This window comes from Bombina bombina, chromosome 1 (genome assembly GCF_027579735.1).
Source record: "Bombina bombina isolate aBomBom1 chromosome 1, aBomBom1.pri, whole genome shotgun sequence".
Taxonomy (NCBI): domain Eukaryota; kingdom Metazoa; phylum Chordata; class Amphibia; order Anura; family Bombinatoridae; genus Bombina; species Bombina bombina.
In genome coordinates, this window is record NC_069499.1 from 447,441,214 (window position 1) to 447,456,776 (window position 15,563).

General features: G+C 38.8%; 1 protein-coding gene across 2 annotated transcripts in view; it reads left to right on the plus strand.

The window, feature by feature from the left end:
* GAD1 (glutamate decarboxylase 1) overlaps positions 1 to 15,563 on the plus strand; it is a 170,324-nt gene that overhangs the window by 144,389 nt on the left and 10,372 nt on the right. For both annotated transcript variants that reach the window (XM_053690083.1, XM_053690082.1), the window contains one exon: positions 2,705 to 2,794. In XM_053690083.1, the coding sequence (XP_053546058.1) occupies positions 2,705 to 2,794 (90 nt within the window). The remainder of the gene's footprint in view (positions 1 to 2,704; positions 2,795 to 15,563) is intronic.

The following is a 15,563-nucleotide window of genomic DNA, read 5'->3' on the forward strand; positions in this document are numbered from 1 at the left end:
ACGTCATCCAAGATGGCGTCTCTTCAATTCCGACTGGCTGATAGAATTCTATCAGCCAATTGGTATTAAGGTAGGAAAAATCCTATTGGCTGATGCAATCAGCCAATAGGATTGAAGTTCAATCCTATTGGCTGATCCAATCAGCCAATAGGATTGAGCTCGCATTCTATTGGCTGATTGGAACATTCTATTGGCTGACAAGTTAGGGGGTGTTAGGGTTAGGGTTAGACTTAGGTTTAGGGGTTAATAAATTTAATATAGTGGCGGCAACATTGGGGGTGGCAGATTAGGGGTTAATAAATGTAGGTAGGTGGCGGGGATGTAGGCAGCAGATTAGGGGTTAATAAGTATAATGTAGGTGTCAGCGGTGTCAGGGGCGGCAGATTAGGGGTTAATAAGTATAATGTAGGGGGCGGCAGATTAGGGGTGTTTAAACTCGGGGTACATGTTAGGGTGTTAGGTGTAAACGTTACCATAGGAATCAATGGCATATCGGGCAGCAGCGAACATGAGCTTTCGCTGCTTTCAGATTCCCATTGATTCCTATGGCATCCGCCGCCTCCAGCGCAGCGGATTGAAAACCAGGTACGCTGGGCCGGAATAGTGGCGAGCGTACCTGGTAGAAATTTGATAACTAGCAAAAGTAGTCAGATTGTGCCGAATTTGCATTCAAAACATCTGTAATGATGTAAGCATCGATCTGTGTCAGACTGAGCCCGGCGGATCGTATGTTACGTCACAATTCCAGCGTATTTGCAGTTGACGGCTTGATAAATAGATGCCTTAGTATCAATTAATTAACTTTGCAAATTATTATTTTCCAAATAATTTGAAGTGCATAGTGTAGACCAGGGGTGTCCAAACTTTGCTCTCCAGAGGTTTTGGAACTACATTTCCCATGATGCTCAGCTAGATAAAATGCTGGCTGAGCATCATCGGAAATGTAGTTCCAAAACCTCTGGAGAGCAAAGTTTGGACACCCCTGGTGTAGACTTTAGAAGCCTAACTTTGCTACAGTCTACATAGTAATTGCTTGATTAGTATAGTAGCACATTTTGTTTGTTTCTTTAATAGGACACATTACTACTCATAAGTATATCTTCTAGTATGTAGATGAAGAAGCAGCAGATAAACTTTATTGAGTGGAAAGCTGTTTAAAACTAACAGGAAGTGCATTATTTTATCACAATCCTCTGTTGTTCCCACTGGCTGACCAAGACATCTCCCACTGAACAAAAGTTGTTTTATTCAGTACAGGAGCATTCATTTTTTACATAAAAATAAATAAATAAAGGGCAGTAATGTATTATGAAACAATCTCCTTTTGCTAGAACAGATATATTTTGTGAGTAGCATGTCCCTTTAAGGAAACATAGTATTTCATTATTGTTATGAGCATGTTTTCCCTGCAGACATAGTTCTATTTATCTGGTTATGAAGCTCACAAATTAATGAACACGTAAAAAAAAGTTATCTTTTAACTGTGCTTCTTAAATGAATATTAGTGATGGAAAGCCTTGTAACTTAAAGGGACATTAAACCCAAATTTTTTTCTTTCATTATTCAGATAGAGAATTCCATTTTAAACAACTTTCTAATTTGCTTCTATTATCTAATTTGCTTCATTCTCTTGATATTATTTCCTGAAAAGCATATCTAGATAGGCTCAGTAGCTTCTGATTGGTGGCTGCACATAGATGACTCGTGATTGGCTCACCCGTGTGCATTGCTGTTTCTTTAACTAAGGATATCTAAAGAATAAAGCAAATTAGATAATAGAAGTAAATTGGAATGCTGTTTAAAATTGTATTTTATGTCTGAATTATGAAAGAAATGTTTTGGGTTTAATGTCCCTTTAAGTCACTCTATAACATAAGTGTATCTGGAATGTGGGTTTGCTTTTACACCCGAGTTGTCCTAAATACTGCAGAATCATATCTGAATAACTATATACCTGTGGCACTGTGCAAAGATTCTGACCAAAGGGCAGTTACAAATGTTCACAATATTTGAGCAGCAAAGTTGTGATTTTTTTTCACAAATTGATTTTATTGAATGAAAGGAACATTCGATTAAAAATTTAAATGCACATAGATTTATTACATCTTTGAATACAAACATATTTGCAATATACACGTATTGGCAAAAATGCTTCTAGTAAAACTTATCACTGTTTTAGTGTTAACATTTTTCTCTGCACGTGCATGTGATGCATAGCTAGATATTCTCAAAGCACCAGCATTTTATATACTGCAGTTGCTCAGAGCACCAGTGGGGCTTGTCTAATATCAGCAATTAACAAATTGATTCATTACCAGATGATACAACCAACTTAGGCTCTCTGAGCAAGTGCTGTGTTTAAAATACTGGTGAACAGTGCATACTTAAATATACTTTTGAAACAGATATAACCTGTATTAGAAGCACTTTTGCTAATACATGTATATTACAAAAATGCTTCTATTCAAAATTGTGGATTGCAATTTTGGTCGGAATGTCCCTTTAACCTAGGCTAATGTGTCTTTTTTAGGCTTCGTATATTTTTAAACATATTATTCAACCATGATGTTTTACTTGCTTGACAGAACACAGTAGCTTTCTTGTTTAATTTAATATTTGTATCTAGGTCATTAAATTTGACCTTTAAATTATTTTCCTAAGGTAAAATGAATTTGCTTACAAGAATTAATATTTTTCTTTTCAGCCTGAACACACAAATGTCTGTTTCTGGTACATCCCACCAAGTCTACGGGGAATGCCTAACTGTGAGGAGAGACAAGAAAAATTACACAGGGTATGATTATTTCACAGCTGATTTAGACAAGTGCATTTAAAAATGAATATTGCATGCAGTAGTGACTACTGAATATCTGGCTTTCTAAAAAGATAACATTTATTCTCAAAAAAGTCTGATTAATTATAGCTATAGATATAATAAGAACAGTGAGTTTTCAGGGGTTTGTGATTCATTTTTGTGGAATTAAAATGCTCTTTCCCTAAAAACACAGTAACAGATTTATTGGCCCTGATTCTAATCCCACACTTGCCAAATGTCCAAATTTACCTGGGACAGTCCCCGTTTTTTGTCTTTTGATATGATTGCCTGAGAATGTGTCCTATATTGTAAAAAGCTGATCTGTATGCTTGCCATGGATGTCTGTGAGTGGATATCAGACAGCACCATTTGTTAGTCTTATATATACATATTGTGGTATTTGAGTTTACTGCACTTCATGATCATCTTGATGATAAAATAATAAGATGAATTTGCATCAGTGAATCTCATGCAATTTAGATTAAATTATAAAATAGTAATTTAAATTCTATGTGCAATTTATATTAGGTGTTTTGAGGGGGAGCTATGGAAACCATTTGTGGGAGTTGTCAATAATCTCCCAACCAATTTATTTGATACCTCTGCTGCAAAATGTGTCAATAGAATTGTTTATTCAAATTTTGGCAACCATGCAATCCATTAAAATCTGCCAGGAAAAAAAAACTTTTTTTTTCTAATTGTTTAGAATTCTATTCCATTAGAATTACACACACACACACACACACACACAAATGCATGCACACATTCATAAATAAATGCACATACATGCAAACATGCACACAATCACAAATACATGCACACATGCACACATGCACACATACATGCACACACACAAATACATGCACACACGTACAAATACAAGCACACACGCACAAATACATGCACATGCACAAATAGTTGCACACACACACACACATACATGAACAAATACATGCCCATGCACAAATACATGCACATGCACAAATACATGCACACACGCACAAATACAAGCACACATACATGCACACACGCACAAATACATGCACACACACATACATGCACAAATACATGCACATGCACAAATACAAGCACACACACACAAAATCATGCACACACACATACATGCACAAATACATGCACATGCACAAATACATGCACATGCACACACATACATGCACAAAAACATGCACAAATACAAGCACACACGCACAAAAACATGCACACATACATGCACACACACACAAATACATGCACACAAGCACAAATACATGCACACAAGCACAAATACATGCACACATGCACACATACATGCACACATGCACAAATACATACACACACATGCACAAATACATGCACATGCACAAATACATGCACACACGCACAAATACAAGCACACACACACAAAAACATGCACACATACATGCACACACGCACAAATACAAGCATGCACACACAAATACATGCACACATGCACAAATACAAGCACACACATACAAATACATGCACACACGCAGAAATACAAGCACACGCACAAATACAAGCACACATACATGCACACACGCACAAATACATGCACACACACATACATGCACAAATACATGCACATGCACAAATACAAGCACACACACACAAAATCATGCACACACACATACATGCACAAATACATGCACATGCACAAATACATGCACATGCACAAATACATGCACATGCACACACATACATGCACAAAAACATGCACAAATACAAGCACACACGCACAAAAACATGCACACATACATGCACACACACACAAATACATGCACACAAGCACAAATACATGCACACAAGCACAAATACATGCACACATGCACACATACATGCACACATGCACAAATACATACACACACATGCACAAATACATGCACATGCACAAATACATGCACACACGCACAAATACAAGCACACACGCACAAAACATGCACACATACATGCACACACGCACAAATACATGCACACACGCACAAATACAAGCATGCACACACAAATACATGCACACATGCACAAATACAAGCACACACATACAAATACATGCACACACGCAGAAATACAAGCACACGCACAAATACATGCACACACACAAATACATGCACACATACACAAATACATGCACACGTACATGCACACACGCACAAATACAAGCACACATGCACAAATACAAACACACACGCACATACATGCACACACGCACAAATACAAACACACACGCAGAAATGCATGCACACACGCACAAATACAAACACACACGCACAAATACATGCACACATGCACAAACACACAGGCACAAATACATGCACACACGCACAAATACATGCAAGAGTAATAAAATTGTGGAACTCATTACCAAAGGAGGTAGTGAATGCTAATACCATAGATACATTTAAAAATAGTCTGGATAAATTTCTGTATATAAACAAAATTCATGGATATGATTGCTAGTATTAAATGGGTCACATTTTAATGGGGTTATTTAAGCTTAACTGGAGCTTTTTGTAAGTATTTTAGATTTGTATAGGTTGAACTCGATGGACTTCAGTCTTTTTTCAACCTTATCTACTATGTTACTATGTTACTATGTTACATGCACAAATACATGCACACACACACATACATGCACAAATACATGCACATGTACACATACATGCACACACGCACAAATACAAGCACACACGCACAAAATCATGCACACATACATGCACACACGCACAAATACATGCACACAAGCACAAATACATGCACAAATACATGCACACACGCACAAATACATGCACACACGCACAAATACACGCACAAAAACATGAACACATACATGCACACATGCACAAATACATGCACAAATACAATCACGCACACACAAATACATGCACACACGCACAAATACATGCACACACATACAAATACATGCACACACGCACAAATACAAGCACACACACACAAATACATGCACACATACATGCACACCCGCACAAATACATGCACACACACAAATACATGCACACATACACAAATACATGCACACACACAAATACATGTACACATACACAAATACATGCACACACGCACAAATACATGCGCACATACATGCACACATGCACAAATACAAACACATACGCGCACATACATGCACACACGCACAAATACAAACACACACGCACAAATACAAACACACACACACAAATACATGCACACACGCACAAATACATGCTCACATAAATGCACACATGCACAAATACAAACACACACGCGCACATACATGCACACACGCACAAATACAAACACACACGCACAAATACATGCTCACATAAATGCACACATGCACAAATACAAACACACACGCACAAATACATGCGCACATACATGCACAAATACACACACACACAAATACATGCACACACGCACACAAATACATGCACACACGCACAAATACATGCACATACAAGCACGCAAGCACATACTCTGTGCGTTACTAGCAGTGTGAACCTCAGAGAATCAGTGTAGCCCCTATACAAGGCATTCTTTCTAAGTATTTTTGCCCCAGCAAATGCATTGAAAGGCTATCTATCTCCCTCACTCTGTCTATCTTTCTCTATCTCTCTCCCACTCTCTCTCTCTCTCTGTATATATATATATATATATATATATATACATACATACATATCTATCTATCTCTATCTATAGCATTAATATAGATTGCTTGATAAAAAATGTATCCAAGATAAAATAATTAAGTGAATAAAGAAACAGAAGAGGAAGAAATAATAAGTTCCATTAAAGGTATAGAATGTTAAAATTGAAATGTGCATGGGTGCATTTCAATTTAAACTAGAAGCATTATTGCAATAAACATCCATTAGTAAGTTATTACTGTTGTTTTAGCAGCAGGCGCACATGTCCCGTGAGGGCTGTGCACCAGGATTCGAACACTATGCCTGCTCAGATTGCTGGTGGTGGTGTGTATTACTTCTGTGAAGAATTAAAGGGACAGTCTACATGTTTATTGTTTAAAAAGATAGATAATCCCTTTATTACCCAATAGGCTCAGTAGCTGCTGATTGGTGAATGCACATAGATGCCTTGTGTGATTGGCTTACCCATGTGCATTGTTATTTCTTAAACAAAGGAAATCTAATGAATAAAGCAGATTAGATAATAGAAGTAAATTGGAATGTTGTTTAAAATTGTATTCTCTATATGAATCATCCCTTTAAGGCTGTCTTGTGCTCTAAAAGGAACCAGAAGAATAGATTTATTGGTGCAACTACCCCTTTTAGGCATGAGTGAGTGAACAAGCAGACAAAACAAGTTTTATTGTACAGAAACTGGAGACTCCGATACTCTAGTAACATCCACACAGGAACTGGAATCAGAAGAAGTGCCTCTTCTAGGACCAGAATCTGGAGTGCCCACTTTAGGGCCAGGAACTGGAGTGCCCACTTTAGGGCCAGGAACTGGAGTGCCCACTTTAGGGCCAGGAACTGGAGTGCCCACTTTAGGGCCAGGAACTGGAGTGCCCACTTTAGGACCAGGAACTGGAGTGCCCACTTTAGGACCAGGAACTGGAGTGCCCACTTTAGGACCAGGAACTGGAGTGCCCACTTTAGGACCAGGAACTGGAGTGCCCACTTTAGGACCAGGAACTGGAGTGCCCACTTTAGGGAGCCAAGGACTGGCGTGCCCACTTGGGCCAAAGGCAGGAGTGCCCATGCTTAGTCTGAGACTGGGGTGCCCAATAGAGGCCGAGAATGGAGTGCCCACTTGAGGCCGAAGACTGGAGTACCCACTGGAGGCTAAAACAAGAGTGCCCCCTTGAGGCCAAAACAAGAGTGCCCCCTTGAGGCCAAGACAGGAGCGCCTACCTGAGGCCAAGACAGGAGCGCCTACCTGAGGCCAAGACAGGAGCGCCTACCTGAGGCCAAGACAGGAGCGCCTACCTGAGGCCAAGACAGGAGCAGGATACAGAAGCTGGGCAGATGCCCTCTGCAGAGCTTGGGTACAGTAGCATTATACTGGTACTTGGCATTCACACACCACAGAGATTGGCTGCAGTAGCTGCAGACTGGTACTAGGCAAATAACCATCTGCAGAGCTTCGGTATAGTAGATGGATACTGGTACTTGGTAGATACCCTGAGCCTCTGCAGAGCTTGGGTACAGTAGGTGGATACTGGTACTTGACAGATACCCTCTGCACAGCTTGGGTACTAAAGCTGGAAACTGGTGCTTGTAGGTAACCTTTACAGGACTTAATGCTGAAGCAGGATACCAGTGCTTGGTAGGTGCCGCCTGCGGCACTTGGGTATAGGAGCAGGATACCAGCTGCAGGAAGGTGACACAGGTAACAGGAGCAGAGACAAGCAGGTAATAAAAGAGAGTAGTCAGAAGTCAGCTGAGGGTCAGTTACCAGGAAGCAGTCCGATGAGTCATCAAACACTGGGAGAATCCAGAAGAGTAATCAGAAGTCAAGCCAAGTTCACAGCACCAGATAAGCTGTACACTCCTTCGTCAGACACTGGGGAGATCCAAAAGAGAGGTCAGGAGAAAGTCCAGATTCAGGAACCAGGAGAAATGCCAAACAACAATCATTCAAGTTCAGTACAGAGGCACAAAAAAAGCTGATAAACAGCAATGTCAGGGCAGGAAGTGGTCTGTGAGGCTGCCTTATATAGCAGTGCTGATAGGGAAAATACCTGCAGCTGGCAAGCAGGTGGAGCCAGAGAGCTAGCCAGTGCAGGTAGCAGCACAAAGAAACTCTTAGCCTGCACCAGAGCCCTCCAGTGGCTCAGAGACAGAGCTACAGATTGAAAGTGAACCAACAACAGAGGTCCCAGGTTCAATCCTAGATACAGTCTGCATGCCCCTTACAAATTCCACTTGGTTCCTTCATCTAGTTCAGGATTGAATCTCTGTGGCACACCAGGCTCAGGCTCAGGCTCTGGCATTGAGTGGTAGTAAGACAAATAATACCTCGGTTTCAAACTTCAATAGTACTCAGATATTGTACACACAACAGTGTACCTCACATGTTTCCCACTAGAGATGAACATTTTGGCTTTTGCTGATTCCTGAAGTCATCCAATACACAAACAGCCGAATACATTATAGAAGAATAAAGAAAGAATGATTGCTTAATGATATTGATTTGTTCATTCGTTTGTGCTGTTTAGACCAAAGAAAGGTGCAGGGAGGTGGGGTTTTATTATTTGGTTAATCAGCTCCTTTGTTTAAAATGATGTACAGGGGGTATGACCGTTCATGTGTCCATTATCCCTGTCCAATTCTGCCATATTATTACTAATGATTGATGTTAGCAACAGCCAATCACTGAATGTTGGATTTTAGTCATATATGCTTGTCAAGCCTTAACCTACCATATGGAGGTTGGAGACTAGAGAGGAGGCTCAGATATGTTTAATTACTTTGACTAGATCAGAGGTTTTAAAACCAGTCTTCAAGCCTCCCTAACAGACCAAATTTTCAGGATAACCTTGGATGAGAGCAGGTAAAATAACCATGTTTACTAATCACCTGATTATTTCACCTGTGCTCCAGTTCAGATATCCTTAAAATCTGGTCACTTAGGGAGGTCTGAGGACAGGTTTGAAAACCCCTAGTCCAGTGCTATTGAAACATGCAGTGTGAGTTCTGCACCTCTGTGAGCTAGTTACTGACTTAAATTCAATCAGAGAATTGTATGTTCTGTTAAAGTGAATGTAAAGTTGAAAAATACTATTAAAAACAAGGGCACTTTCATTCATTAAACTTTACATTGCAGCATTTTTCATAAATTCCTTTTTCTTTAGCAAACACAGACCGCGATCCTCCGTTCGTAGCTCCTCTGTACTTACCATAAATGACAAAACCGTCTTCCTCCAATCATGGCGTGCACCCCAGAGTGTCCCCACGCCATGATTGGAGGAATACAGTTTCGTCATTGAAGAGCTAAGTACAAAGGAGCTGCGGGCGGAGGATCGGGGTCTGGGTTTCCTAAAGAATAGGTAAATATTTTTATTTTTTTTAAACGCTGCAATGTAAAGTTTAATGAATGAAAGTGCCCCTGTGTTTAAAAGTATTTTTCCGGGCACTCATTCATTCAACTTTACATTCACTTTAACATTAAAAGATAATTTCTTTTAATTGTTCAAATCCTATAGTGTAAGATTTTTGTTAACATTAGTTGTATATATTTGCTGTTTCCATTGGAAATAATGTTAATAAATCCAAATCCAAAAATATTCATCAGAAACAAATGCCCACATGGACGGAATTCATCTAAACCCAAAGCCAACATTTGGAAAAATCCAACAAAACAAAATTTTCACCTGCGCACTTGTCTTTTTCACACCCCTTGCACTTTCTCAAGGCTGAAGATGATTTTTTATAAGAAAAGCTTGATATTTTAGGCAAACCTTTGGAGCGAGTACTGAACCATTGTCTATCAAGTTACTACCACTCAATGGTTGAGTGTCAGCCTGGCCTATCACAGCGATTCCACACTGAACTAGTTAAAGGAATTGAAAAGCTGTGTCCCTAATTGATATATTTGCATATAATTAATAACAGGAATTAGATACAAAAAGATAGCTGACAAGTTCCTTTCAAGAGATCTGATGTTCCCAACTGCTCAACAGCCTGAGCAAGAAAAAAAGCTTATGAAAATCATCTGGATTTCTGTATTGCAATAAAAGCTTTAATGCTTTTTGCTTCTTAAATAAACTTTGTGATAAACACTGATGCCAAAACATTTAGTCTTAATGTACGCCACCAATACAGTTTGCAAGGATTAATACGATTAGATAATGGGTAATGGTGGCATTAAACCAAGCAGAAACAAGATTGCTTATGTTTGTGTGGCGTTTCTTAGCTTTGGGTTCCCTGCATCAATACAAAGTTGCTGATAGCAATATTGCCGCAGACAAGTAATTAGGCAGATGCTCAGAAGTAATCGTGATTTGTCATATCCTCTAGTTCCATCACTATGTGACTTCCATACTTTTATATTGCAGTATTAGACACAGAAACAAGTCTCAAAAAAGCATGAAAGTATTATCATCTGTTAACGGAGCTTCTAGGAGATAATAGTAGTTGAGTTGTTGCTTCATTTTATAACAATGGTTAAATTATAATTATTTAAGGGATATTCAAATGCAAAGATGACATGTTTTTATTAGTTAGTGCATGTTATTTTATCTAGCTACTCCTAGCTATGTGTTTAACTTCAGCAAAGTTGTTAAACACACAAGTGAAGCCCTGCTTCAGAGACGCAAGCATTGCAGCTTTATAGCAGAACATGGCAAGCTATTGGCAAGTGCCGCTCATAATTTGCCCACTGCCTGTGTTCTGCTGCTTGGGGCAGTACAATATCTATGTGTTTAAAGGGACATAAAAGTGCTCTAATTTGATCATTTTATAATGAAATATTGCTTGCATATTACTTTGTTTTAACCATTCAAAGGCAATTAACATAGTTAAATTACACTCCAGGGCAGCAGTTCGCTACTGGGATCTAGCTGAACACATCTGGTGAGTCAATGACAAGTGGCCACCAATAAACAGCTAGCTTCCAGTAGTGCATTGCTGCTTTTGACTCAACCTAGGTATTTTTTTTATTTCTTTTAATTTCAAATGCTTTATTGGAGACTTAAGTAACATAATATCAGTAAATCAAAGGTTCCAAAATGACATAGATTCCAAGGAAGCAAATAATTAAAAAGTAAACATAAGCATTGAGATATATTGACATCACTAATATTCAGACAAATCTATTCTTAGAACCTATGGCCTTCACTTTACATAACTATACATATTGCTCATTGTCAAAAGCGGGATGTATAGAAATCAAATAATTTTATGAGCAGGGAATATTACATTAGCCTATCAACATAAAGTGGGTCACACTATTAATACTAAAATATAAACAATAATGCAGATCCAGGAAAACCTAGGTATGTTTTTTAACAAAAGATAACCAAAGAACAACATACAGTTGATAATATGAGTAAATTAAAAAGTCTCTTCAAATTTCACTCTCTGGCCTCTAGTTATCAACGTGTCTACTTACCTGCCTCCGCCGGCCCCAATACGCCCGCCTGAGCTCGCCTCACATTGCCGCTGCGGACCTGAATACGCTCGCCAAAGTTATCAAAAAAGCTGTCAAAAAGCCGCGCTCCCGGACCCCGCCGCAACTAAATAAATTGTTTAACCCCTAAACCGCCACTCCCGGACCCCGCCGCCACCTATATTAAACTTATTAACCCCTAATCTGCCCCTCCTACACTGCAGCAACCTATAATAAATTTATTAACCCCTAAACCTAAGTCTAACACTAACCCTAACATCCCCCTATCTTAAATATTAATTAAATAAATCTAAATAAATATAACTCTTATTAAATTAATTATTCCTATTTAAAACTAAATACTTACCTATAAAATAAACCCTAATATAACTACAATATTACTAATAATTATATTGTAGCTATTTTAGGATTTATTTTTATTTTACAGGCAAATTTAAATTTATTTTAACTAAGTACAATAGCTATGAAATAGTTATTAACTATTTAATAGCTACCTAGATAAAATAAAGACAAATTTACCTGTAAAATAAAAACTAACCTAAGTTTCAATTACACCTAACACTACACTATCAATAAATAAATTATTCCTATTTAAAACTAAATACTTACCTGTAAAATAAATCCTAAGATAGCTACAATGTAATTAATAATTACATTGTAGCGATCTTAGGATTTATATTTATTTTACAGGTAACTTTGTATTTATTTTAACTCGGTAGAATAGTTATTAAATAGTTATTAACTATTTAATAACTACCTAGCTAAAAGAAATACAAAATTACCTGTAAAATAAATCCTAAATTACAATTAAACCTAACACTACACTATCATTAAATAAATTAAATTAATTAACTACAAGTAGCCACAATTAAATACAATTAAATAAGCTAGCTAAAGTACAAAAAATTAAAAAAACTAAGTTACAAAAATTAAAAAAATATTACAAGATTTAATTAATATTTAAGATAGGGGGGTGTTAGGGTTAGTGTTAGACTTAGGTTTATAGGTTAATAAATTTATTATAGGTTGTGGCGGTGTAGGGGGGGCCGGATAGGGGTTGATAAATTTATTATAGGTGGCGACGGTGTAGGGGGGGCAGATTAGGGGTTAATAGGTATTATGTAGGTGGCGGTGGGGTCCGGGAGCGGCGGTTTAGGGGTTAATACATTTATTATAGTTGCGGCGGGGTCCGGGAGCGGTGGTTTAGGGGTTAATACATTTATTATAGTTGCGGCGGGGTCCGGGAGCGGCGGTTTAGGGGTTAATACATTTATTATAGTTGCGGCGGGGTCCGGGAGCGGCGGTTTAGGGGTTAATACATTTATTATATTTGCGGCGGGGTCCGGGAGCGGCGGTTTAGGGGTTAATACATTTATTATAGTTGCGGCGGGGTCCGGGAGCGGCGGTTTAGGGGTTAATACATTTATTATAGTTGCGGCGGGGTCCGGGAGCAGCGGTTTAGGGGTTAATACATTTATTATAGTTGCGGCGGCGTCCGGGAGCGGCGGTTTAGGGGTTAATACATTTATTATAGTTGCGGCGGGGTCCGGGAGCGGCGGTTTAGGGGTTAGCATGTTTAATGTAGGTGGCGGCGGTGTAGGGGGGCAGATTATGGGTGTTTAGACTCAGGGTACATGTTAGGGTGTTAGGTGCAGACATCTCCCATAGGAATCAATGGGATGTCGGGCAGCAGCGAACATGAACTTTCGCTATGGTCAGACTCCCATTGATTCCTATGGGATCCGCCACCTCCAGGGCGGCGGATTGAAAACCAGGTGCGCTGGGCCGGAAAAGTGCTGAGCGTACCTGCTAGTTTTTTGATAACTAGCAAAAGTAGTCAGATTGTGCCAAACTTGTGTTCGGAACATCTGGAGTGACGTAAGAATCGATCTGTGTTGGACTGAGTCCGGCAGATCGAAGCTTACGTCACTATATTCTACTTTTGCCGGTGTGTAGGGCTTGATAACTTAGGCGAATCAGCCTCGCCACAAATACGCTGCGGAATTCCAGCGTATTTGAGGTTGACTGCTTGATAACTAGAGGGCATTATATGAATGATGACAGTTGAATTTTATCTTTGGTATCCCCTTAAAGAAACTAACATTTTCATGAGCCAGATAAAGCCTGCAATTGTAAATAACTTTCCAATTCACTCCTATTATCAAAATATACCCAACTGAGGAGGCACCAGCTCCTACTGAGCATGTGCAAGAATTCAGTGTATATGTGTATGCATTTTGTGATTGACTGATAGCTGTCACATGATGCAGGGGGAAGGAAAATTTAACTAACTTTGAAATGTGTAAGAAAAAAAATCTACTACTCGTATGAAATTCAGAACGAGGGCCTGATATTAAAAACCTTGCCACTCAGGTGAAGTCTCATTGGTACGACAAGGCCCTTAAAAAAAAATTAGACATTAGAAACACAAATTTTATCTTGAGAAATGTTTATGTTGCTATGTAATGTTCTTTATGTGAAACAGATTACAAGTGGAACAGTATTTAACACCTCCCGCTCGCTTGCTAACTCCGCTAGAAGTAAACTTTTTATACGCTCGTATCACAAGTTGAAAGTAAACAGTTTTTGCACAAATGCTAACTCAATGGGTGCAAAAAGCCGAACTTAGGATATCGCACACGCATTTACGTATTCCCCCATGGAAGTCAATGGAGCAAAAAAGTGGCAAACCCTACTTGCACACAAACCTGATCGCATAATCTCAAGTGCGCTAACCCGACATGAAAATATGAATATTTCACATTTCAGTGTTTTTCTCACAGCAGATGTTCTATTTATTGATAAATACATATTTCTACATGTATCTAATGGTATTTGGGTACAATATATATCTATACCTATATATAGGTATGGATATATACGGATATAGTTAGGAATATCTATTTATAAATACATAGAACATCTGTAGAACATTGGAATGAATGTGAAATATTTACAGTGCATACACAGTAAAAAGCTTTGTTAAAAATGAATATTGCATAAATATGCTTTTTCATGTTTGCATCTACTTAATTGCAAAGAGCTCCAATAGACTTATATACAGTGGAGGCTCCTTCAAAGTGGCAGCACCCCACAATTTTTGGGGAAAGGGAAAAATAAAAATAAAAAAATAAATAAAATACCATTGTGGTGGCACAATTAGGAATAGGTGTTTGTTTGTTTGTTTGTTTGTTTGTTTTTAGGTTGCTTTCATTAAAAAACAAACAAATGCATTAAAAAAAACAACTTGCATTTGCACGGTACTCTCAGGCAGGGCATTTTGGTAATCTGTCCTGTTTGAGAGGACTTTGCACATGCTTCGTCTGTGCCTTTAAGAGATTTCTGAAATCACCCATCTGTTAGCATGGGGACGTCTAGGCACAGACGATCATCTAAGCTCCTATTGGATGAAAGGAGCATGTGGGGCCCCCACATGCTCCTTTGAGGCAATAGGAGGGATCCTGGCTGCCCGCAGAAGCAGAACATGACTGAAACACAACGCTCATTCTCATGAGATTAGGGCACATCGGGCTGCAGACTCAGAGATTGAGCGTTAGTGTAGACACAACCGGGAGCCCAGAGAGTGAGAGGTGTTCTATTGAAAACTCTAATAGATCGAAAACTCCAATCTGACATC